At 37.3% G+C, this 22,654-nt stretch overlaps 2 protein-coding genes across 7 annotated transcripts; one reads left to right on the plus strand and one right to left on the minus strand.

Annotated features, from left to right (window-relative positions):
- The first annotated feature begins 3,767 nt into the window (after positions 1-3,767).
- MRE11 (DNA repair and meiosis protein (Mre11)) lies at positions 3,768-12,139 on the plus strand. 5 transcript variants are annotated; one of them, XM_068483179.2, is made up of 23 exons: positions 3,768-3,927; positions 4,446-4,486; positions 4,569-4,704; positions 4,913-5,070; positions 5,333-5,423; positions 6,128-6,247; positions 6,362-6,430; positions 6,516-6,607; positions 6,739-6,841; positions 7,000-7,107; positions 7,204-7,266; positions 7,335-7,406; positions 7,527-7,601; positions 7,810-7,872; positions 7,965-8,025; positions 8,500-8,582; positions 8,978-9,091; positions 9,186-9,263; positions 9,699-9,770; positions 9,899-10,140; positions 10,861-10,984; positions 11,250-11,441; positions 11,572-12,139. In XM_068483179.2, the coding sequence occupies exons 2-23, from the start codon at positions 4,470-4,472 to the stop codon at positions 11,602-11,604; spliced, it is 2,166 nt and encodes a 721-aa protein (XP_068339280.2). In that variant the 5' UTR covers positions 3,768-3,927; positions 4,446-4,469; the 3' UTR covers positions 11,605-12,139. The 5 variants fall into 5 exon arrangements, with proteins under 5 accessions (XP_068339280.2, XP_088535694.1, XP_088535698.1 ...); XM_088679568.1 differs by having other exon boundaries at positions 3,773-3,927; positions 4,423-4,486; XM_088679572.1 differs by having other exon boundaries at positions 3,773-3,927; positions 4,423-4,486; positions 10,861-10,969.
- On the minus strand, positions 12,044-15,478 carry LOC148693191 (uncharacterized). 2 transcript variants are annotated; one of them, XM_088679574.1, is made up of 7 exons: positions 15,250-15,420; positions 14,946-15,088; positions 14,772-14,836; positions 14,622-14,651; positions 13,635-14,514; positions 13,067-13,336; positions 12,044-12,552 (listed from the first exon to the last, which is right to left on the minus strand). In XM_088679574.1, exons 3-7 carry the CDS (start codon positions 14,828-14,830, stop codon positions 12,484-12,486), a joined length of 1,308 nt encoding a protein of 435 aa, XP_088535700.1. In that variant the 5' UTR covers positions 14,831-14,836; positions 14,946-15,088; positions 15,250-15,420; the 3' UTR covers positions 12,044-12,483. The 2 variants fall into 2 exon arrangements, with proteins under 2 accessions (XP_088535700.1, XP_088535699.1); XM_088679573.1 differs by lacking the exon at positions 14,946-15,088 and having other exon boundaries at positions 15,250-15,478.
- Positions 15,479-22,654: the final 7,176 nt, after the last annotated feature.

A 22,654-nucleotide genomic window follows, 5' to 3' on the forward strand; every position in this document is an offset into this window, starting at 1 on the left:
GGCATGATTGGGATTAGGAAAGGTTTAAATGTCCTAAAACTAAAGAGAACAAGGTTCCAACACTTTGGCTCCAATTAGGTCTTCAATTTCGTCCAACACTTTGGCTTCAAGCATAAGCTATCCGTCCTTAGCCCAAAAGTGCTCCAAAAGTCTCCAAAATGCATCTTTTTGCTCATTTAGCCCTTTGGACCTACAAACACACGAAAATAGCTTAAAGTACTAAAATAACTAAAGAAACATAACGTAAATGTACGAGAACAAGCTATTTAAGTCGCATGAATATGCTCCTATCACTTCACATCTTGGACCCACTTGAGGTAGTTCCTTCCAAAGTTGTGAAGTCGAGTTTGTTCAAATTCGACATGTTCCTATCACAAAATAAATAGACAAGATGTGGTTAGTGTAATGGAGAAAAAAATCAATCCATTCACATAGGAGTAGAACATTCATATTCTAATAGACATGTATTGGTTAAGATTCGCATGAAACAACTTTGGGTTTTCATGGGCGATGTTTTGTTTAATGAAAACTTTAGCCTTTCAAACAAGATATGTTTATAGAAACTTCAAGTTTCAAAATAATTATGAACTTCAGGTTCATATGTTCCTCCAGGCTAGGGTAAAACAATTAGGTTGAGGGGAGCTCAAAAGCCCAACGGGCTGGAGCTATCACTGAGAACGGGCCAAGCCCAAAGGCTTGGGTTTTGGATCAAACATCCCAGTGTGTGTTGGGTGAGTTTCGCCAAAGAGGATAATCGGCGACACAGCTTCAGGTGGTCGTGTCTTGGTGCAAAAATCACGGTAAATGATCGTGGTTTCGATGGCGACCCATAAAGGTAAACGGATAGTGGCGACTCTCAACGTTTTAAAAACCCTAGGAAAATTAATTGGAATTTTGAAGAAAAACCGATGAGATTCAAAACGAATCTTGGCCAAACAACTCATTGGGAGGGGGGAAGACGATCTGTAGGTCATCGGACGAGGACCCAAAGTCAGGATTGGGCTGTAGGCCCATTTATGAGGGAAGGAGACACCATGGATGGCGTTGGGTTTGTTCTGGGTTTTAAACTAGGAGCCTATGGCTCCGGCTTGGCTCGGTCTCCAAAGCTGTAGGCTTGGTTCAATGGCACAAGGGCATGGGTTCGAAGAATCCAGGTTGCCTTTTTCAATTTCAATTTTTCTTGTTTTTTTTTTCAATTCAATTCATATACAATTCAATTCAAAGCATATTCAATTCAATAGTTTAATGCATGTACATATATATTTGATGCAATTTATGGAAAATATCAAATTCACATAATTCAACAATTAGGAATATAATGCATACACAATTTATGTAGAATCTAAAATTCGAAAAACGTAAAGTTGGGTCATGCATTATGGTGAATGTTCATGCTATTAAGGTTGCAAAAATATCGAGATAAAAATCGTTGTTTTGAAAGAATTTGATTGTGTGATGATATGGATGAATTGGTTTGATGCAGAAAATTTCCTCATCAAATTCCTAAGCGCAGTGGTAGGAGCGTGCTTATAACGTGTTGTATCCTATTTTATCTGACAAGGGTTAGGGGGCTGGTGGCAAGGAAAAGGGAGATTGAGAGAGATGTGTTTGTAGAATTGTAGGGGAATGTGTGTGTTATCCCTCTTACATAGTGCCTTTATTTATAGTAGTAAAGGAGAGAAGAAATTCCTTTATTCCCAAGGAATACAAGTTGTAAGAGGAAAGGATAGCTAGAATCAAACCTAATCTAGAAATTACACAATCACATATAAACTAGGAAAGTTTGCAACAATAGGTTGCTTTAAAAGTTGTTTTAATAAAAAGTGGAGCTGATCCTTTAATGAGTATATTCAATTTCTGCATTACCCTCATTAGTTTTAAAAAATGACATTGTTTAACCTTCTACCAACATTTTATCTATTGGAGAACAAAGTGATCGCCACTAACTACCATTACAAATACTAACTTTACACCACCACTCCCATTACCACCGCCATTGTTGCTACCAACATCATCACAACCATAACGCCACCACCTCCATCACAACCGGCACCACCTTCATTGCCATCATTATCGTTACCACCACCACTACATCCACCATTGTTGTCGCCACTGCCGCTATACTTGCCATAACCATAGCCGCCACCACTGCCACCAGAACTTCCACTACTGCCGCTGCTCTTCCTATCACCATTGTTACCTCTACACCCAAACCACCACACACCACTATTAGCACTGCCACCATACCCTTACCTTTGTCGCTGCCACCACTACCATTGTCCTCGCCAGTTCCACTAACCCCACTACCATGTCCATTTTTGTTGTCATATACAATTATAACACTTTTACACTAAAATTTATCAAGTGCTTTTACATTGCTTTATACATTACCAAACGTTCAAATGCTTTATTTTACAGCTGATTATTCTTAAAACAAATTAGAAGTAGTTAAAAAAAAAATCGTAGCAATTCCAAAGTGGCCCTCAATTTCCCTCTCTTATATATCTTCTGTCTTGAAGTTAATCTCCCTCTCTTGGTTTTATATATCTTCTTTCTTGTGATCGATAAGAGCCATGCATAACCAGAAACCAAGTGGTTAGCTACGAAGACACAGTATAAGACTTGTAACTCCCAATAAGGATGGACAAGAACTGCTACTTCTGAAATGAATAATATTTCAAGGAATGATGATCCTCTTCGGATTTTCTTTGTGAGAATCTCGGGGATCCTCCAATCACATCTGTTTATCGTACATTGTGTGGCCATAAATCATTACAAATCGTTTTATTTAAAATTAAATATAAACAGTACCTGACGAAAATTGACCGCATGATGTATGATGAACATATATGATTAGAGGATTTCCGGGATTCTCCTCACTTGTTCCAAGGACTTGGTTGTTTGGTCAATATAATCTAATCTGACATTTCTATATCATTGTACGGATGCTTCTCAATGATATTTTAACTAATTGAGGGAACCAAACCAGGGTTGGTTGGGGGAGAGGAAAAATGCGTAAAAAACTGTAAAATTTATGTGTAGTACCCACGTACGTGCCAACTAAAGTTGTCTCTTGAACTTTCAACTACATGAAAGGGAAATTCGATGTCAAATTACATAATATTAATTCATGGTGGTGAGGGATTTTCTCTTTAGCCCATAGTTACTCAGGTTTTAAATTCGATGTCAAATTATACATAATATTAATTCATACCAATACATCTCAATGACAGTATACTAATTACATATAAGTCTCTCTTCTTTGATTAACAAAGAGACTTCTCTTAATATATTTTGTCTATCACTTACGTATGTGTCATCTATTTCTAAGGGGTGGATTGAACAAAGATTTTAAAAGATCTTGATGAATTTATAAATGTATGAATTTAATTAACTTTTATATACTATGAAGTTATAAATATATGGATTTTGATGGAGTTTTCATGGAAATGTGATGGCAGAGGAGGTGGGATTGCTGATACTAGCGATCATTGACTCATCGCTAGGTGAGGTTGGAGTGATAATGGTTGTGACGAGTTGGTAGTGGCGGTGAAGGTGGTTGGGCAGAAACAGGGGTGGTGGTGGTGGAAGGCGTTTGACGATGGTCATGACAAGGTGGTGGTGTCATTGGTGGTGGCCCATCAGATCACCCTTCATGTCACCAAAGACTTGGCCCAATCCAAAACCAGATATCCAGCCCAATATACAAAACCAAAATTAGGCCACAATTGTTAATAGCTAAAAACACCAAGGGTACTTTGGTACGTAAATCGCTGAAAAACAGTGTCAGCGTACCTTTCTTCTCTGTTTCCACTGTCTTCGCTCTTTCAAAATTCCCCGCCACCGTTCCCTTTTCCGGTCGCAAAGCTTCGCCGAATCCGCTTCTGCATTCGCACTCGCAGTCGTATTGACAACACCATAAGACAGGTAATCACCTCTCGCTATATCGACTGTTTGTTTCCCGAGAAAAAAACAGGAAAAAAAAAAAAAAAGAACTCGGTAATTGACTACCGAATTCGTTGAATCGCTTACTATAGTACTTTAATTTTTGGTTCGAAATTTGTACTCACAAAATTCATCAGCAACTAGGGAATGGAACTTTCACTCTGATTTTTTTTTTCTTTTCCGTATTTACTCTGTTCGATTTTGTGTTCTTGTGCTGCTAAAACACTGCGTTTTAGGGGTTTTGGATTTCGGTTTTCAGTATTCGACTTGAGATTTTTGAATTTTTTCGATATCGAAAGTTGCATGCTGGGAGGTTTAATTTACTTCAACCTTTGTAGCAAATGCTTTCCTTGAACTGTAAATTCTGATATTTTTTTCGCTTTCAATTGTTTGGATTTTGAATTGTTATTGGTGGAAATGCCGGCGTTAGTAAAATCAAATTCTAATCGAAATCGGGGGATTTTATGATCATAACAGTCTGTGGTTTCGACAAGTTGTAGGGTTAAAAAGTATCAACTGTCAGTATGGGTGACTTGTCAAGGTACATTTCTCTGCAATATGTATTCAGATTTTCGGGGCAAATGGTATTTTCCGATTTTTACCTTCAATGAAACAATTTTCAGGGAGGATTTTAGTAATACACTTCGAATACTTGTTGCTACGGATTGCCATCTGGGTTATATGGAGAAGGATGAAGTACGGCGCCATGATTCGTTCCAGGCATTTGATGAGATATGCTCAATAGCACAACAAAAGAATGTAATAGCCAATTTTTCATTCTAGCTGTATTTGTAGTCTCACTCCATGCAAATCAACTTAGCGATTGTGGTTTGATTCCCGTTCTCTAATTCCTTTCAATTTTGTGTCCACATTTGGAGAAATACAGTATTGCAAAGCTCTTTTCGATTGAAACTGTTTCCTTACACTGTCTGTGAACCAACACATTTTGGCATTTATCCTCTATCAGGTGGATTTTTTGCTTCTGGGTGGTGATCTGTTCCATGAGAATAAGCCTTCAAGGTCAACACTAGTTAAGGCCATTGAGATTCTCCGCCGTCATTGCCTCAATGATCAGCCAGTGCAGTTCCAAGTTGTTAGCGACCAGACTGTGAATTTTCCAAATACGTATGTAGTTAATAAACTGCACGTTTGTTATTTGCTTGGAATTTTTGCTGCAATGATATGTCTAAGTTGACCTTTGGTTCAAATGCCATGAGTTGAGCAAATGGAGAAATACGGAATTTTTGCTGCAATGATATGTCACTCTGATGTGTTTTTGCATCCAAGTTTGTATCAGGAACCTTGACTTTCTGTAAAAAATTAGAGATATATTATGATAAGGATGATAGGCACCCTTCTGTTAATAACAAAATTCTTGTTCTAACAGATTTGGTCATGTAAATTATGAAGATCCTCACTTCAATGTTGGATTGCCAGTGTTTAGTATCCATGGAAATCATGACGACCCTGCTGGAGTGGTATGGATTCTATCAGTGAAGTTGTTTGCGTATTTGCCCTTTCATTTCTTTTTAAAACATTATCAATGTTTCTCATCAGAAATCATTTTTAGCACCATGTTTTAAGATTTTTTTTACAGAAATTCGTTATCGTATATAGCTCACTGGTCAAGTTTGTTGGTTGTAATTAAAGGGTTCAAGTTTCCAGGGGATTGAGCTTACAATCCTCATCAGCTTTCTATCAATTCCTACAAGAAAGAAACTTATAACTTACTAGGCTTGTCAGCAAATTCAGACATACCATTTGCTGTAGTTATGTGTTTTCTAAGTATATAGATTTACAGTTAGTAAAGGATTTGATCATTTGAATGGTCTTGTTAAAATATCAAGAAAAATATGTTTATCTTTTGGAGTAAGCTGCATCTAATGTGACCAGTCCTTGAACCCATGAAAAGATGATCCCCAAAAAATGGGCCATAAGCTTACCAGTTCTGTTGTTCTATATCCAATTACTGTAAGAGAGGAAAAGAGAGAGGGGGTATTTAAAAATGGAGAGGGAGGGTACAATAGGCTAATGGTTATCGCTGGGAAGAAAAGGGATATGTTTTAAATAGCAATTATGTTATTGCCAAAAAGAGGAGCAAGGACCCCCTCTTTCGTACGCTCATGCATGGTATTTATCGATATTTTGAATCTGTACTTCTTAACATTGTGGTTATTGGCAGGATAATCTTTCTGCTGTCGATATTCTCTCAGCGTGCAACCTTGTAAACTATTTTGGGAAAATGGGTCTTGGGGGTTCTGGGGTTGGTCAGATCACTGTGTATCCTATTCTCATGAGGAAGGTTAGTTTATGGATTTAATTAATAGTAGGATTGGGAGGATCTAATGTCTTCTTTTGGTGAATAGAGGGTTTTTGTCGTTGTGCTACATGGCGCATAACTCCTCCTGAATTGCAGGGTGCAACATCAGTGGCTCTTTATGGTCTCGGAAATATTAGAGATGAACGGCTCAATAGAATGTTTCAGGTATTTGATGTTGAGAATTTGCTTTATGCTGTTTATTTGCAGGCTTCTAAACACATATTTGTTGGGCATATTATTCATATGTTAGACACCACATGCTGTACAATGGATGAGACCTGAATCTCAAGAAGGGTTGGAAGTGTCAGACTGGTTCAACATTCTAGTGCTTCATCAGAACAGGTTTGGTGTGTGGGTCGGTGGGTGAGATTGGATTAATCATCATTAAGGAGGAATCCCGATTTATATCATGGTTTCATTTGATTTAAGTTGTCAATCTTCCTAGTTACGAAGTTATATAATTTTGTGTGCAGAGTGAAGACAAACCCAAAAAATGCCATCAATGAGCACTTTTTACCACGCTTCCTAGACTTCGTAGTGTGGGGGCATGAACACGAATGCCTCGTGGACCCTCAGGTGCCAATGAATATTGCTTTATCAATATATGCAACATGGACATGTGCATGCTTGTGCATGCAAGCTTGAGTGTGTACGTGCATCTGTCTCTAGGTGCGTAGTTTTGGTCTTGTTGGGAGGGTGCCTTACACGACTTTACATGATTTTGTTTCTGACAGGAAGTTCCGGGGATGGGATTTCACATTACACAACCTGGTTCTTCTGTTGCAACATCACTGATTGACGGAGAATCAAAGCCAAAGCATGTGCTCCTTTTAGAAATTAAGGTTGCAATGTTAGATCTATTTTTTTTTCCTGAAAGCAGCATCTTTTGATCCTTTCTCCTCCCAAACTGAGTTGGATGCTGTTATACTTTTATGCAGGGGAATCAATACCGTCCAACCAAGATTCCTTTGACGTCAGTGAGGCCTTTTGAGTACACAGAGGTGATTTAATGTTTACCTTTTCTTCTACATTAAAACTTTTGATTAATAATATATTTTTTCTGCTACAGATTGTATTAAAAGATGAACCTGAAATTGATCCCAATGATCCTAATTCAATTCTTGAACACTTGGACAAAGTGGTAAGTGTAATTGCAAGTAATATCGGACTGTTGTACTTTCCCATGCCTTTCTTTTTTCCCTGCATTATGCCCTCTGATGCATGTGCTGTATATTAATAGTATAGATTTGAATTTCCATAGGTCAACGCTCAGATAGAGAAATCTAGGAAAAATGTTAGCGGATCACAGCTCCAACTTCCACTAGTTCGAATAAAGGTAATATTTCCAATTTAACTTAAGATGTTGGTATTATGATGGTGATCCTCATATATGCATCCTCACATCTCTAGGCCTTTTTCCTATCCCATGCCTTGGCTTCCGATCTACAAGTATTTGTGTACATATGGATGTTCTCTTTTTTACCCAATGTAACCTTAACCTCCCCTTCCATGTGATCGTATAACTTCAATGGAACAATTGGCAGGTGGACTATTCTGGATTTATGACAATAAATCCTCAAAGATTTGGACAGAAGTATGTGGGGAAGGTACATTCACTAATCCTAGATCAGTATTCTACTGCTAATTTTTCTCGTATCACATTTTGGAAATAAATCATTGCTATTGTAATGACTTTAAGGTTGCAAACCCACAAGACATTCTTATATTTTCAAAAGCTTCAACAAAGGGCAGGAGCGAAGGTACTTATTATCACAAATTTTCAAAAGCTTCAACAGTAGTGGATTTTGCATTGGTTGAGTGTTTGTTTTTATACCATCTTATAAGTTCCAACACTTCACTTAATTTTTGAATAACAAAAAGCTTGGTGCAGTATGACCTCACCTATGAGATTTCCAATATATTAACCTTGTAGGTCCATTAGATTAACAGATTGCCCACAAGTTAAATCTTAGTGCTGGCATCAGTCTAAAGACTTTCACATACATTAGCTACAGTTGTGTTATATCTCAAACAAAAGTGATGATAATAAAACTTGATGAGACTTTAAATAAATTCTCACCATGTAGGGGAAGTTCACTTCTGACATCACTACGACAGTAGACTCTGTTACTCGGGGATTTCGTTACAGTCAGAGCTATTTCTGAAGTCCATTAAATGTTAGAATTCATATATTCACAGATTTTCAGTTAATTATTTCTTATCTTTTATTGTAGCTAAAATTGATGATTCTGAACGGCTTCGCCCAGAAGAACTAAATCAGCAAAACATAGAGGCTTTGGTTGCGGAAAATAATCTGGTATCAGCTGTCATATTCCTTCTTTCCTGTACTCAGATTATCATGCATATAGTACTTTTCATCCAGTGGAACTCTGGATTTGTTTTATACAGAATATAGTTTTGTTAGTTTCTCGCGGATAAACAGTTCCACAATTTGCTCAGAAACACACACCTCAACTGACTTATGGAAAACATTATCAGTGGAAAACTTAACGTGATTGAAACTTGGTTCTTTTTGTCCTTTGCCATCATAGTAAGGGTTTATGATTCCAGGATATGATTTATTTTTTGGATTATTGCTAAAATGGAAGTCATGTGGAAAATATTGTAGACGACATTACAATTACTTACAGGTTTACAGCTTGTAAATTTTATTTTAAGGTTAAACCCTCATGGGGATATCTGATCATGCAGAAAATGGAGATCCTTCCTGTCAATGATTTGGACGTTGCATTGCACAATTTTGTTAGTAAGGACGACAAAATGGCTTTCTATTCTTGCGTGAAGTACAATCTTGAAGAAACTCGAGTGAGTACTTGCTCTGTTTAAATTAAAGTTTCAACTAGCTATTGTATTTTCTTTTGAAGTATGTTACTGACAATTTTCTTTTCTACTTCTACAGAAGAAAATTGCTAAGGATCCAGATACAGTGACATTTGAAGAGGAAGATTTAATCGTTAAAGTCGGGGAGTGCTTGCAGGCAAGAATGATTAAATTTCAAATATTTTTCTTTCATCAGTTATTGTGTTACCCTATTCTAGTCAGTTTCATGGACAATTATTTTGCCCTGATGGGGCCTTCAGGGCTGTCGTTGGGGTTTGAAATGAGACATTTAGGCCCAAAATGCATAGCAGTCGACTGAGACCTCTTGTACTAATTTCATAGAGTTTTGTTTTAGTTCTTAGATATGGGAAAAACGTATATACGTGATTCAAAGTTTGCAATTCATTGATCATAATTGTAGGCAGTTTTGACATAAAAGAAAAAACATAGAAGTCTTGAATTTGGGATTTTTAGGTTTTAAGGAGCTACTTTCCCTCATGCATCTCACCCTGTTGTGGCCTTAAGCATTACTATGGCAATTAATGAGGGCTTGCTTCCATACACTGACCAAATATTTATGTTATAAGTGCAGGAACGTGTCAAGGAAAGACCTACGAACTCTAAGAGTAACTCTCCATTCTCTTCCACTGCCCCTCCTTGGGAGGTAATTTTGATTTTAATCTGCTTTTTTCGAGAATTTGCATCACTTTTCTGTGTTGCATCCATTTCAGAATTTTTTGGTTGATACATGTGCCTACTATTTTCATTTTTAAGCTATTGTTCTTCGTGTAGGATTTCAGAAGTACAAGTGCTGCTGGAACTGCAAGTGCAGTTTCCTTCAGTGACGATGAAGATGCAACGCAGATGACTGGCTCAACATCCACTGCCAGAGGCCGCAAGGGCAGAACGTCTACCTCAGAAGTTGGTAAAGGTAAAACTACTGCAAGAGGAAGGGGCAGAGGCAGGGGCAGGGGTACCAGTACCTTGAAGCAGACGACTCTCGATGCATCTCTTGGATTTCGGTCTTCTCAGAGGTTTTTCTTTGACCTAAGTTTGAGAAGATATTCAATCAATTAAGCGGCCACTTCATTTTAAAACTTAATTAATAACCAGCAATTTAATTAGTTGCTTTAGAGGTGTAAGAGAGAAATATGTAGGAACAAATATAGCTGCAAAACTTTATCCTCCCACTGCATGATATTTGTCATGATTCTCTCTGGTATTCAACATTAAAGTCTACCACAAAATGCAAATAGTACCCTTAACCTTTATAGGACTTTATCTTTTCCATTACAAGTTAGTTTTTCTGTTTTCTGTATTTACTAATGTTTTCAGTTAAAAATATCTACATGGTATCCTTTTTCTGTGCCCTACAGGTAGCGTTGCTAACTGGGGATTCCTTCCTTGTTTGTCCTTATTGCTGTTCTATGTGACAGTTCAATTTCATTCTGTATATGTCATTGTCGTTGACTCTGATGTGAACTAATAAACACAATTAAAGAAGCAATTAGGATGCCAAAGAACTAATGTAAAATCCCAAGAACACAACTAACGCAGCCTTCTTACTAAGAAACCAACTACGGTTAGACAAGAAAACAAGTTCTGACATTGCAAATTCATGACTTATTAGGATGTATTCTAAGTAGCTAATTGCAAGCAGTTAGAAGTCTGCTGCACGTTTGGTTCATATTGCATTAACAAGTCGAGACATTCATGTTCCCAGTTTTGTATCTTAGCTAATATAATTACTGCAGATCTGCATCAGTTGCTGCAACTGCCGCTGTACGAAGTATTGCTGATGATGGGGATGATGTGGATTCTCCTTCGAGTGAAGAAGAGGCGGGGAAACTCGGAATTGATGAGGTTGATAATAGTTCGGTATGGATTACCTTCTTTTTCAACTGAGTTTTGGCATTAAATCAGTAATAGCTAATGAAAATCCGGGCTGTTCTTAAGTTACTGTCAATTAACTGGCGAAGCTCTTTCATATGATTTTTTTTTTTTTTTTTTAAGTCCAACACACAACCTCCTTTTGCCTTGTGCCAACCATAAAATAATTTTGCATGTTTACACGTTCCATAAACCGAATCAATGTTGTTTATGCTACTCATTTGATAAGATAATATGGTTTCAATTATTGAAGGAAAATGATGAAATTGTTCCAAGTAGAGGACGGAAAAGGGCTGCACCAAGGGGGAGAGGTAGAGGCTCTACGCAACCATCTAAGCGTGGAAAGAAATCAGATAGCTCTGCAATTAACCGAATGTTTATGAACAAAGATGATGACGACGATGATGAAGATGTGACAAAGAGATTAAATAAGCCTCTGCCTCGGGTGGTTCTTCTTTCTTCTATTTCATTTTACCTGTATTCTTTAAAAATCAGCCTGGAAATATATAGGACTGCCTGCTTTTGGTCTTGAGAGATTTCTAATAGTACTGAGCTTTTATTCTCCTTTTTTGTAGGTCACGAGAAATTACGGCGCTCTTAGAAGGTAACAATCAGTAAAGTTCTCCCATGCTTTGACAAGGCAGTCCAACTTCATGTCACGGCTCCAACCTTATGTACCTCCATTTCGGCGCAGAAGGACGTAGGAGCTAAAGAGTTCAGAACTGTGACAAAGACAATCCATTCGTAGAGGCTTCTGACGGAAGTCTACATTCAAGCTGTTTGAATGTTCCTTCCGAAAGGTCGCAAAATGTAATTTGATCGTTACAAGAGTGGATCCCCGCTTCAGTTGATTTTGTTCCAAATCGAGTTAATGTTCTTTTTTGGGTACCGTACATATCTGTCGTGAGTGATACATGATGTGAGAGATTGTGAACATGGTTTCCGGCCACCAGACTGGTATCAACAGGCAGGTTGGCTGGAATTTGTGGTCGCAACATCCATCTGATTTGTTTCAGCTTGGAAACAACCCCGTTGTCTGAGATGGCTTGTAAGTCAAGAAAACATCAACTTGTATTACACCTTCAAAGTAAACGATTTGCGCGTCTAACATTTCATTACAGAAACCTCTAATATTTTCAAAAATGATGTGAATTACAGATCCTACTCCCTCTCTCTTTCAATTTGTCAAATGAAAAGAATTCCAGAAGAGCTTTCTCCAGTAGATATGTACATAATACTAAACGACTATTAGAATAGCGCCACTCGAAACTAGCATGAGGTGCGTGAAAATAGCGCCACTCGAAAGGTATCACCTCAACTCATGGCAATCAGAAGAAAAACTTCCATAGAAATACAGGACCCTCGGGCCAGCAAGAATCTCGGATCATTTGAGGGCCAAACTCCGTTTCACTCTACTTTTTCTCCAGTGTCAGAAGTGATGTTAGGTTTACCCTATACATACAAATCAGCTAGACTGCACTGGTCTCTCATCTGAAATGGGGTCTCTTTGGAACATCCTTCAGGCTTACCAAATGGCTTGGACCGCCGACTTTCCCCTGCTCAAAAGAAGCTCAACATTATCAGATTATTAAGTGAAAGTGTCTGCAATTCATCACCAATCTCTATACTAAATCGGATATGGATTGGGATTAACACAAAATTTAATTCGAGATTGCATATGTTCAGATAACAAGTACCCTAGCAATATCAACTAAGATCACTGCCCCAGACATGATGCTTTCTGTCTATATTGCAGCACATACAAAAGCCTAATGAGGTTCAACCTCCCCTAAATTTCTACTCTTTTACAAGATCATCCGTCAGACTAATGTCAGCACCTAAAGGAGCAAACACTTAAAAATTTTAAGTACGACAAGGTTAGCCATGGTTCTGCTGTGGAAACAATGATAAATATCCAAAAAGCCTCCACTCCCAAACCACACTTAAAGGGAAAACAGTTGTTTTTACTCTAAATGGTACATGAGGAGTGAAAGATGAACTTTTTTCTAATCCTGTTTGACAAATACAAACGATTACAAAGGACTAATTATCGACTATTAACTTATGTACCTTTCCAGCCAGTCCCATTCGGTCAGTCCTTTGCAAAATGCTCTGTTTTGTCCCCTTCGGACTCCAAACCATGGTTACAGGAGCAATGCCTTTGTTATTGCATTTCTGACTCCCAGCGATTCTCCCTTTCAAATTCTCTTTTCCTGGGGCCGCCAATCTGTTAGATCCACCAACAACTGGTTTCTTCTTAGATTTCACAGTAGTTACCGGTTTAGTTTCTTTAACTAGAACAGAATCCAAAGGTTTCCTTCTCAGAATCTGATACTGAACCTGCACAAACAGTATGATTCATGTTAATATCAATCTTGTGGCCCATCGAGATCAAACTCAGTTGGAATAAAATGTAGGAATAAATTGCAAGAAAACCATGAACAAATATGGGGCCCTCAAAATGCTTTTTGGGATGTGTTACGAAAAGAGGGAGAGAATAAGATATGCATACATCACAATTAAATAGAGTACAGTCCTAACTGACAAGTCCCTTACTAGTAGGCGATTATTTCAGATATGCATACATCACAATCAAGAAAATTCTTATTATCTGTGTCTCGGATTTGTGACATCTCACCTTTGGTTTTGTAGCTTCCACGTGGATTGACTTTGAAACATTAGGTCCAATTATGTACTTTGCAGTCCCTCTTTCACTCTTATGCATAGACAACTTGGATACTTTAGAAGGTTTTATTCTGTTCTTGGTTGCATAACTCATTCTTGCCACATTCCTGCTATCTGGGGATCTTTCTTTGTACTGTATTGATGTAGATGTTGAGGTCCTGCCATTCGAACCAGGATTTGAAGATGATCCCACACTAGACTTGCTGAATGAAGATTTACGGCCTCTTGATTCCCTTCTATCACAATTAATCTCCACTCTGGCTGCTGGCCTCGTAATACCGCTTTTCCTGAAACCAGCCTTTATTACGGAAAATATCCCATTTGTTTGACTCAATGCCGGATTTGATTTCTCCATAAACTTCTGTTGTTGCTGCTGACCACTCTCAGATGTAATGGTGCTTGCTGCACTGCTTTCATTTTCCTTGTTTGTCACATAACTAAAACTACATGTTGGATCCCCACCAGAGGACGTTGGCATAGAGCAATTGGGTATGTGATTTCCAGTTAGACTGCTTTTACAAACTGAACTTGATTTGGAACTGGATGTTCCTTTCAACTGTATAAAGCTTAATTTGGGTTTCATCTTATCACTGGACCCTGAGTTCCCACAGGAAGATGTCCCACTCAGCACTTTGTCTGGGTCCCGCTTATCTGTAAAATCTTGGTTTTCCCCTCTCCATTTCTTGCTTACAAAGTCTTTGCCTCTTGACTTAGAGACAGAAGACGGAAGTTGTGGCGAAGATGGTCCTACTAAGTCAAAGTTTAAGCCCATACTATCCTCACCCAAATTCAAAAATGCAGCCCTCAACTGGCGTGAAGAGCATTGGTGGAACCTAATAATTCCAGTACATTACTAAAACTCAGCATTCTTATTTGACAGCATGAATTACAAAGACAAAATGGAAAATGCCGCATAATCAAAGGGCCAAAGGATACTTACAGATGGCTTCTGTAAAACCAGTCATCATCACTGCAATGTATCCAATCCAAAAAAGAAGAATTAGAAATTGACATCACAGATACTTTCTAAATTATAAACCATTTCTGAAAATTAAGGAAAATATTTGTCTCTGAGTATACTAGAACCCACATATGTTGGTTTGTTGAGTTGGCTTCTAGAGTGAGATCCACCCACAGAGGCGCATCCATTTCTTCCTGTATCAATCAGCAAAGAGAGATGTAAACAAGTAAATTAAAGGTCCAGAGAAGTTGCATGAAATAAAAGAGATTGCAAGTTAATCCTAATCACAAGAACAAGATGCACCTTCAGATTTGATTAGGATATGTTTGGTTGTCAAGAATATGTAGGCTAAGAAAAAGAAATACAAGGGTAAACACGAACAGGAATAACGATTGTAACATCGAAACACGAAAAATTGCCATACTCTTGTCAACCAAACAAGATTCCTACACCCAATAAATCCAATTTCAATTAGAACTCAAAATTGCAAAAGAAGCAAACTAAACCCAAGATTTCAAAGCAAAGAACCCCAAGTTCCCAACCCAAAAAAACCCTTAATTCGAAGGGAGAGAGAGAGAGAGTAAGTTCAAGAAGATGAATTTTATACCAGAAATGCCCAGTGATCGTTGCTGTTATTGAGAGCCATATTCTTGTCTCCTTCAACTTCTTTGCGTCGCAGAAAAGAACCTGCAAAAGCCTCAGGCGAATGGGCTTCTTCTTTCATCCATGACCATCCTCCATTTTTGCTTCTGTTTTGCTATTTTGCAAGGAATAGCCTGTTTGCAGTTTCAGCCTTCACGGCTAAGAGCTCCCCTCAGCGACGTCGTTTTATCTTTGGACGGCTGAGATTAATCAGCAGGTCCAGGATGCGGTATGTTGTTTAGTACTGTGAAAAAGAAGGCGAGCTATTTGACCATTGTTGGTGGGAATCAAATTTGATCCAGGAAAAGTAATTTTAGCAAACAATGGTATCTCAAAATATTTAAATTTAAAAAATTTAAGCAAAATTTTTTTAAGCCATAATTCAGAAATTGCTTTTCTGCTATATGATTTTAGCCTAACTTTTTTTCGGTAACTTTTTTGAAAATAAATTTTATGTAGATTATCCTAATCTATTTCTATGAGCATTTTAATATAAAAATATTTTAATTTTGATAAGTAATTAAAAATCATACAAATACATAAACATTAGATTTAATTTGGGCCATCAATTTTTTTTTTAACCATTAGATTTGATCTCATTTGATTACAACTATTAGATGATAAGTAAAAAAAAAAAACAAAAAAAAGTTAAAAATATGATAGTTTGGTGGGTCCAGAATAATTTAAAACAAGCTTAAATCTTAGGGGGAATTTAGCATTGAGATATATTTTCTTTCCATGACTTATTTTAGCCTAATAGTTGGAGATGGTTTGGGGGGTTGTAAAGCTTATATTTTAAGCTTTATCCCATGGTTGGACATGGCTTCAATCCTTAGAAATAAAGCTTAAAAATTTAAGCCATAACCCAGAAACTGTTTTTCTCCTCCGAACCTTATGGTTTAAAATTTTGGTATGTGATTATTAAATAATGGTTTAACCAAATTTTTTTTTCGGTAACTTTTTTGAAAATAAAATTTATGTATTTATTTTTATGAATATTCTGATCTAAAAATATTCAAATTTCAATAAGTAAATAAAAATTATAGGATTTATACTAAACCAAGTTTAAATCATGGTATTCAAGTTTCAAGTTAAATTTGGTTTAAATTATTTTCTTAAATTATTTAGACGTTAGATTTAATTTTGGGCCGTCAAGTCTTTTTTTTTTTTCTTTTTTTCCCATTAGATCTGATCTCATTTGATCATGTAAGAATATCAAAGCTAGTGATCTAAGTGAAGAGGAAACAATGGTTAAGATTGTGACACATGTCAATGGATAAAGAGGGTTGTTATATAAAAGTTGTTAGGATTGTAGGTTGTTGGAATGACTTTTTAGCCAAAATGGTATCTGTGATTTGCATAGCTCCTCACTTTGGTCCATGAGATTTGAAATCAATAGAATTTGTCCTTGAGTTTGTCCACCATCAATCATTTTGGTCATTCCTTGAAAAATCTCCATTAAATAAGAATAGAATTAATTTTTATTAAATCATTTTGGCCAATTGTTTATTAAATTGAGGGCACATTTGTCAGAAATTTTGCACAGAATGACCAAAATGATTGATGGTGGACAATCTCAAGGACTATTTCTATTGATTTTGAATCTCAAGGACCAAAATAATGTGTTATGCAAATCTCAGGGACCATTTTGGCTAACAAGCCTGTTAGAATTGTAGTTTGTTGAAGTAAGGATGTTACACATTGTATTAGCTTAACTAGCAAGCTTTGTAATGGTTTAGTATATAAGCCCTTTGTAAAAACAGTTACTTGGTATTCAAGAAAGATCAATTCACAAAGCACTCATCTCTCTCTCTTTCTCTCTCTCTAAACTTCTTCTGCATTTCTTCTGCATTTTTCTCAGTTCTCACATGGTATCCTCACCAAGAAACAATTCGGCGCTTCGGCATTCTCCTTGAAATCTCTATTATCTTATCTTCTCAATCCTCTATTTTGTACATCTTCTCAGATAAAATTGAGCAAATCCCATATCGAATTCACAAGAAAATTGGAGTTCTTTGTCACGAAGATCAACTATTTGATTAAAAGCATCAATGAAGAAATTTCTCCCTTTCTGCATAGATGGTTACAGTAGCGCAACTACAAATTGTTCTGTCAATAATCACCAACCTTATTCCAACAATATTAACATCCTTTACAATGAAATTGGATGCCACCAATTACTTAACTTGGAGCTTTCAGATTAAATTGCTTCTTGAAGGCTGTGGAATTCTGGAATTCATGGATGGCACCAAGAAATGTCCAACAAGATTTGTCAATGATTTAACTGTCGAAGACGTGGAGACAGATGCCTACCAAGTTTGGAAAATGCACGATCGTGCAATCATGCAACTCATTACTGCAACTTTATCATGAACATCAGTATCTTGTATCATTGCTAGTACAAGTTCTAATGAAATGTGGGTGAATCTCAAGGAAAGGTTTTCATCTATGACTAAAACAAGTATCTTTAAGTTAAAGATTAAGTTTCAGAACATCAAGAAAGGGTCTGGCTCAATTTCTAAGTATCTGCAGAAGATTAAAGATGCAAGAGACCATCTTACAGCAGCTAGAGTTATCTTTGAAGATGATGATATCATCATTCTTGCTCTCAAGGGACTTACTGCAAAATACAACACATTGAAATGTGTTATCAGAGGAAGGGAAAATGGTATCTCCATCAAAGATTTTCAATCTTAGTTGCTTCCTGAAGAAGCAACTATTAATCAGTCACTGGAATCCAATATGTCTTTTGGAACTGCAATGATGACATGCACTCATGCTTCAAAAGGGAAAACATTAGTTCTTGATTCTAGTTCTATCGATTCAAGTAACTGCGGTTCATCTTTTGAGGGTAGATCAAATCAAGCCAACAACTCAAACAGTCAAGGCTATTTCTCTGGAAATCAAAATAGCTATAATAATGGTTCATAAAACTACAATGGTGGCTACAATGGTGGATATAGAAGCAACAATTATAGGGACAAAGGCTGAGGTAAGTTCAATTACAATTCAAGATCAAGATTCAATACACCAAATTAACATAAAAATGTTAAGACTTAAAAGAGTCTTCAAGATGTTATGAATTTGTTCTAATCTATTGTTAATATTTTTTTTAAGGAGTGAATGGGAGAGCTTCCCCAATATAAAGCTGCAAAACACATAAAATTGTTAAAGTTAATGGAGCTTTTGACGATTTGTTGAAGAATAAATCAGGAAATTTGGAAAAATAAACAAAATTTAGACACCATATAGAATTATAGTCATTTTAAAAAAATTTATAATAATTGTAACAAAAAATTGACATGAAAGTACACCCTTAAAAAGTTTTCCCAAAAAAATCAAAAAGCAAAATTGTTGTGCTTTCATCTTAGGTAATTACGCACCTCCCGAATACCAAAAAAATAAAAAATAAAAAAATAAATAAAAAAACCATCAAGCTTTCTTGCGGATAGCATTCTAGAAAGCTTCATTTCCAATGAAAAGTAAAACCTTGTTGCTTCATATCATGTTTACTCAGAGGTCAGAGCAAACTGCCATATCGGCTTAAATTTGCTGGCAATCTCTAGGAATTCAAATGAAACCCAAAGGCCAAAGTCTACAATTCTGTTCCAAATGTTTGCTCGAGGATGTTTACTTGGCAAGGGAAATTAGGTCTGGCATAACTAATTTCGACGTAGGAGCCATTTACTTTTCCATAACTTGTGCGTTAGTAAAACGCGAAATATGCCGGGATGACAATGATTCAAACATGCCAATTACCATTAGTTTAATGAAGTCTTTCCTACTCCCCTACTTTTTTACTATAATTCAAAAAATCCACCAGCTGATAAGTAACAATAGATAAATGAGGAAGGCTCTAGGGTTTCTCTGTGCGCTGCATCGTTGGCGCATGTGAGAATCGAAATCTGCTGTTTCAAGCAAGGTTTGTGAGAAGATTTGGGTTGATTCAGTTCGAGTTATTGCTTGTTTGCTTATTGAGAGGGTTAGGTTGAATCTTGAAAGGATAATTAGGGTTTCGTTAACTAGGGCTGCGATAATTAAGGTGTTAAATCGTTTACGGAACAATGTTAATTGGAGTTCGTATGAGTGGCTAGTGCTTCTGGGGAAAGCTCTTAAAGTTTCTGCATCCTCTTCACGTAGGTTGTGTAAGATGGTTTCGTATTTTTCACACGTTTTGTGGTTTCTGAGGAGTTGTTTCGTGGCTAGTATCTTGCTTTTGTGGTTTGCTGATTGGGCGAATTTAGACTTGAGTGATTGTGTTTGTATTTGTATGGTTCTCTGTTTCTGGGACGATTTGGCTACCCTAGGTTTAAGGCTCGGGTTTGTGACGGTTAGGGTTTCAACGTGCCTCTTTGATTATTACATGACGCCATTGATGATCTGGTTCTAGTGTGGTAATTGTTTTTGTTACTCTGTTTGGAGACGATTAAGCTCTCATTTGGTGTTGGTCATTTTATCTAAGCAGTTTCTGTGCACACAAGATAGTTTTTTATTAGCTTTTAATTTGGGGGATAGATCTAGGGCCATTAACTGTGTGAGTTTTACAATTATGACCTTTGAGCTTCCTCGTTTGAATAGTTTGGTAATGAGATTTTTATTCCGCTAGTGTGTTTTGATGGTTGGATTCCCCCAAAAGTTGGGCTATTTATGCAGGTTTTGGTGGTGCCTTTGGCCTTCACCTGCTTCCCTGCCTTTTAATTTCTTCTCATCATCTGTCTTTAAGATGTCTAACTCTCACATGGCTGCCTCTAATTCAAGCTTGGCCCTTAGGCCTAGGATTTGTTCTGATTCCTATATGCCTAGTTGGGACAACCCCTTCCCGGTTCCTCAACCTGGGCAGGAACCTGTGGTTGTTGAAAAGGCTAGGAGTACTTTCACCATAGAGAAAGCTGTGACTAGGGTGAATACTAACTTGTGCTCATCAATCAATGTTGAGCACATGCAATCTAGAATGCTGATAGGGAAGATGTTTGGGTAGCCCTTGGAAGTAAGATTGATTAAGTGGAAGCTTGGCTTATCATGGAGAAATGAAGTAAAAAATACCTTCTACCTTGATCCTTTTGGTAGAAGATAGTTCACAGTGGTGTTTACGGATGTGGATGATCTAATGTTTATCATGAGGAATTGACCCTGGTATGTCAGGGGTCAAATCCTTCATCTGGAAAGGTAAACCACAGGTTTTAAGGATTTGGACGCGATTGTCAAGCTTGTTACATGGGCCAGACTACCTACGGTTCTTTTCCAATATAAGGAGGATAATATAATCAAGGATATTACTTAGCCATTAGGGAGTTTGCTGAGGGTGGACGAAATGACTTTGGGTTTGAATGGCCTATTTGTCAAGGTTCTGTTAGAGGTGGATCCGAGGTTTCCACTGAAGCGGGTGCTTATTATTAACCAGGATAAGGAATGCCTCATTCTTGTGAGTTACAAAAAACTATTTTTGGTCTGTTTTTATTGCGATAGAATGAGGTATGATGGTTATGTCTGCCCCGAGGTGTAGGCTGATGATGGCTACTTCATGATCAACAAGGTCTATGAAGATGAACCTTCGGTGTTCCCAGAAGATACGGTGGTGGATGTAGATATGAAAGCTAATCTGCAAAAGTATGTGATGTTGTGCTGCTATGGTGGAAGAGGAGACCATTGAGATTGAGCAGATGGGACACTGTGTAGAGGATGATGGTTCTGATGAGGATGGTTGGACTGCTATTACTCCAAAATGGAGAATAGGGCTGATAAAAGATTGGTTAGTGAGAGTTTAAGAGATGATAAGTCTTTTAGGGAGGTGGTTTCTTGCCCTAAGACTAAGTGGGTGGCTAGGGCTAATTTGGTTCAGGATTGGAGAAGGGCAGGGAAAGGTGTGGATCGGGATTAGGGGGTAAGATCTTCACGCTCTAATTTGCCTATTATTCTTAATTATGTGTTTTTGAATGCAAACATGAATTTAGTGGATGCTATTTTAGTTGAATTTGCTAGGTATGATGATATGTTTGCGGATGAGACTTACTTTGCTTTGATTTGTGATGACATATGTGTTAACTCCGAGGGTAGATTGCATATTGACTTCTTTGATGCTATGCATGAATTTACTCATAGTCAGGATGTTGGGATGTCAAGAATAAGAAGTGAAGAGGGTGATAATAGGGACAAGTTTGGGAGCCTGGTTGTGGTTTGTCGTACTATTGAGGGTGCCCTGTGAGTGCTAGACTAATTATAGGAACGCTGAGTCCAAGGAAACGTGTTCGTGAAGAGGATACTGCAGAAGTGGGATTGAGTTCCTACCTTAACGAACTGGATTAATGAAGTGCATGGTTTGGAATGTAAGGGAATGGGTAGACCAGAGTACTTTACGTGTAATTTCAGTTATTTATGTAGTTTGGAAAAACTAAATTTATTTTGTGTTGTGGAAACTAAGATCTCCATGGCTAAAACCCCCTGTTAGGATTTTTGGGAAGTATTTTGATCATTTTTTTTTTTTACATAACCCCGATGGAAGGGCTGGGGGCCTTTGTATATTAATGTCATTGATGCTTGCTCTCGTTTTATACATATGGAAATTAAATATATTAAAATGAACGTTGAGTACTTTGCTATGTTTGTGTATGTTTCCCCACAAAAAGCGCTTCAAGTTATTAACATGTGGCATGAGTTGTTGCGCCTTGATCCTAAAGATAAGCCTTGGACGATCTTAGGTGATTTCAATAACATCATTAATGTAGAGGAAAAATGGGGTGGTAACCAAAGTACCAATGTGCATATTAACAACTTTATAAACTTTTTAAATGCGGGTAAACTAATATTGTTAGATGCTTCTAGTGTTCCTTTTTACGTAGACAAATAAACACTCAGATGATACCATAATTTTTGAAAGGCTTGATAGAATAGTTGCTAACTCGGACTGGCTTCAATTGCATGGTAACTGTAACTTACGTAATTACCCTATTTTTGGGTCGGATCATATCCCTTTTTTGTTGGTAACTAATGGTCCGTAACTAAAGGTGGCAAACAAATTGTTTAAATTTGAAACCATGTGGCTGTTGCATCCTGAGTTTAAGCAGTGATGCTTGGAAGTGTGGTGATAATCTGACCTCTTTGGATTTCTTTAGATGTGGTCTTCGGTCTTTAGATGTGATAATCTGACCTCAAATGTAGAATTTGATAACACTCAGATATTCATAAATCACGTGAAAAATCTGTAAATTATGCAATAATTTGAATGTCAGCGAACGGCAATGCTCCCTTCCATGTTTTATGAGTGGGAGCTTTTTATTCAGGGGTCACATAATTGCTGGGACGTTTAGGAGTTTGTCCTTTTTCACTGTAGGGCATTATTTCGATTAAGCCTATCAATTTCTAACCCAATCCGT

The sequence above is a fragment of the Pyrus communis genome, chromosome 11 (genome assembly GCF_041283825.1).
Source record: "Pyrus communis isolate YQ-2024b chromosome 11, ASM4128382v1, whole genome shotgun sequence".
Taxonomy (NCBI): domain Eukaryota; kingdom Viridiplantae; phylum Streptophyta; class Magnoliopsida; order Rosales; family Rosaceae; genus Pyrus; species Pyrus communis.

Excerpts from the sequence above, each read along its gene's own strand:
- MRE11 (XM_068483179.2), top strand. Across the intron at positions 7,873-7,964 it reads GACAGAAGTATGTGGGGAAG|GTTGCAAACCCACAAGACAT; the intron begins GTACATTCACTA and ends AATGACTTTAAG. Across the intron at positions 9,264-9,698 it reads AAGTCGGGGAGTGCTTGCAG|GAACGTGTCAAGGAAAGACC; the intron begins GCAAGAATGATT and ends TTATAAGTGCAG.
- LOC148693191 (XM_088679573.1), bottom strand. The coding sequence starts at position 15,366 with ATGAAAGAAGAAGCCCATTCGCCTGAGGCTTTTGCAGGTTCTTTTCTG. Across the intron at positions 14,837-15,249 it reads ACGATCACTGGGCATTTCTG|GAAGAAATGGATGCGCCTCT; the intron begins GTATAAAATTCA and ends TGATTGATACAG. Across the intron at positions 13,337-13,634 it reads TGGAAGCTACAAAACCAAAG|GTTCAGTATCAGATTCTGAG; the intron begins GTGAGATGTCAC and ends CTGTTTGTGCAG.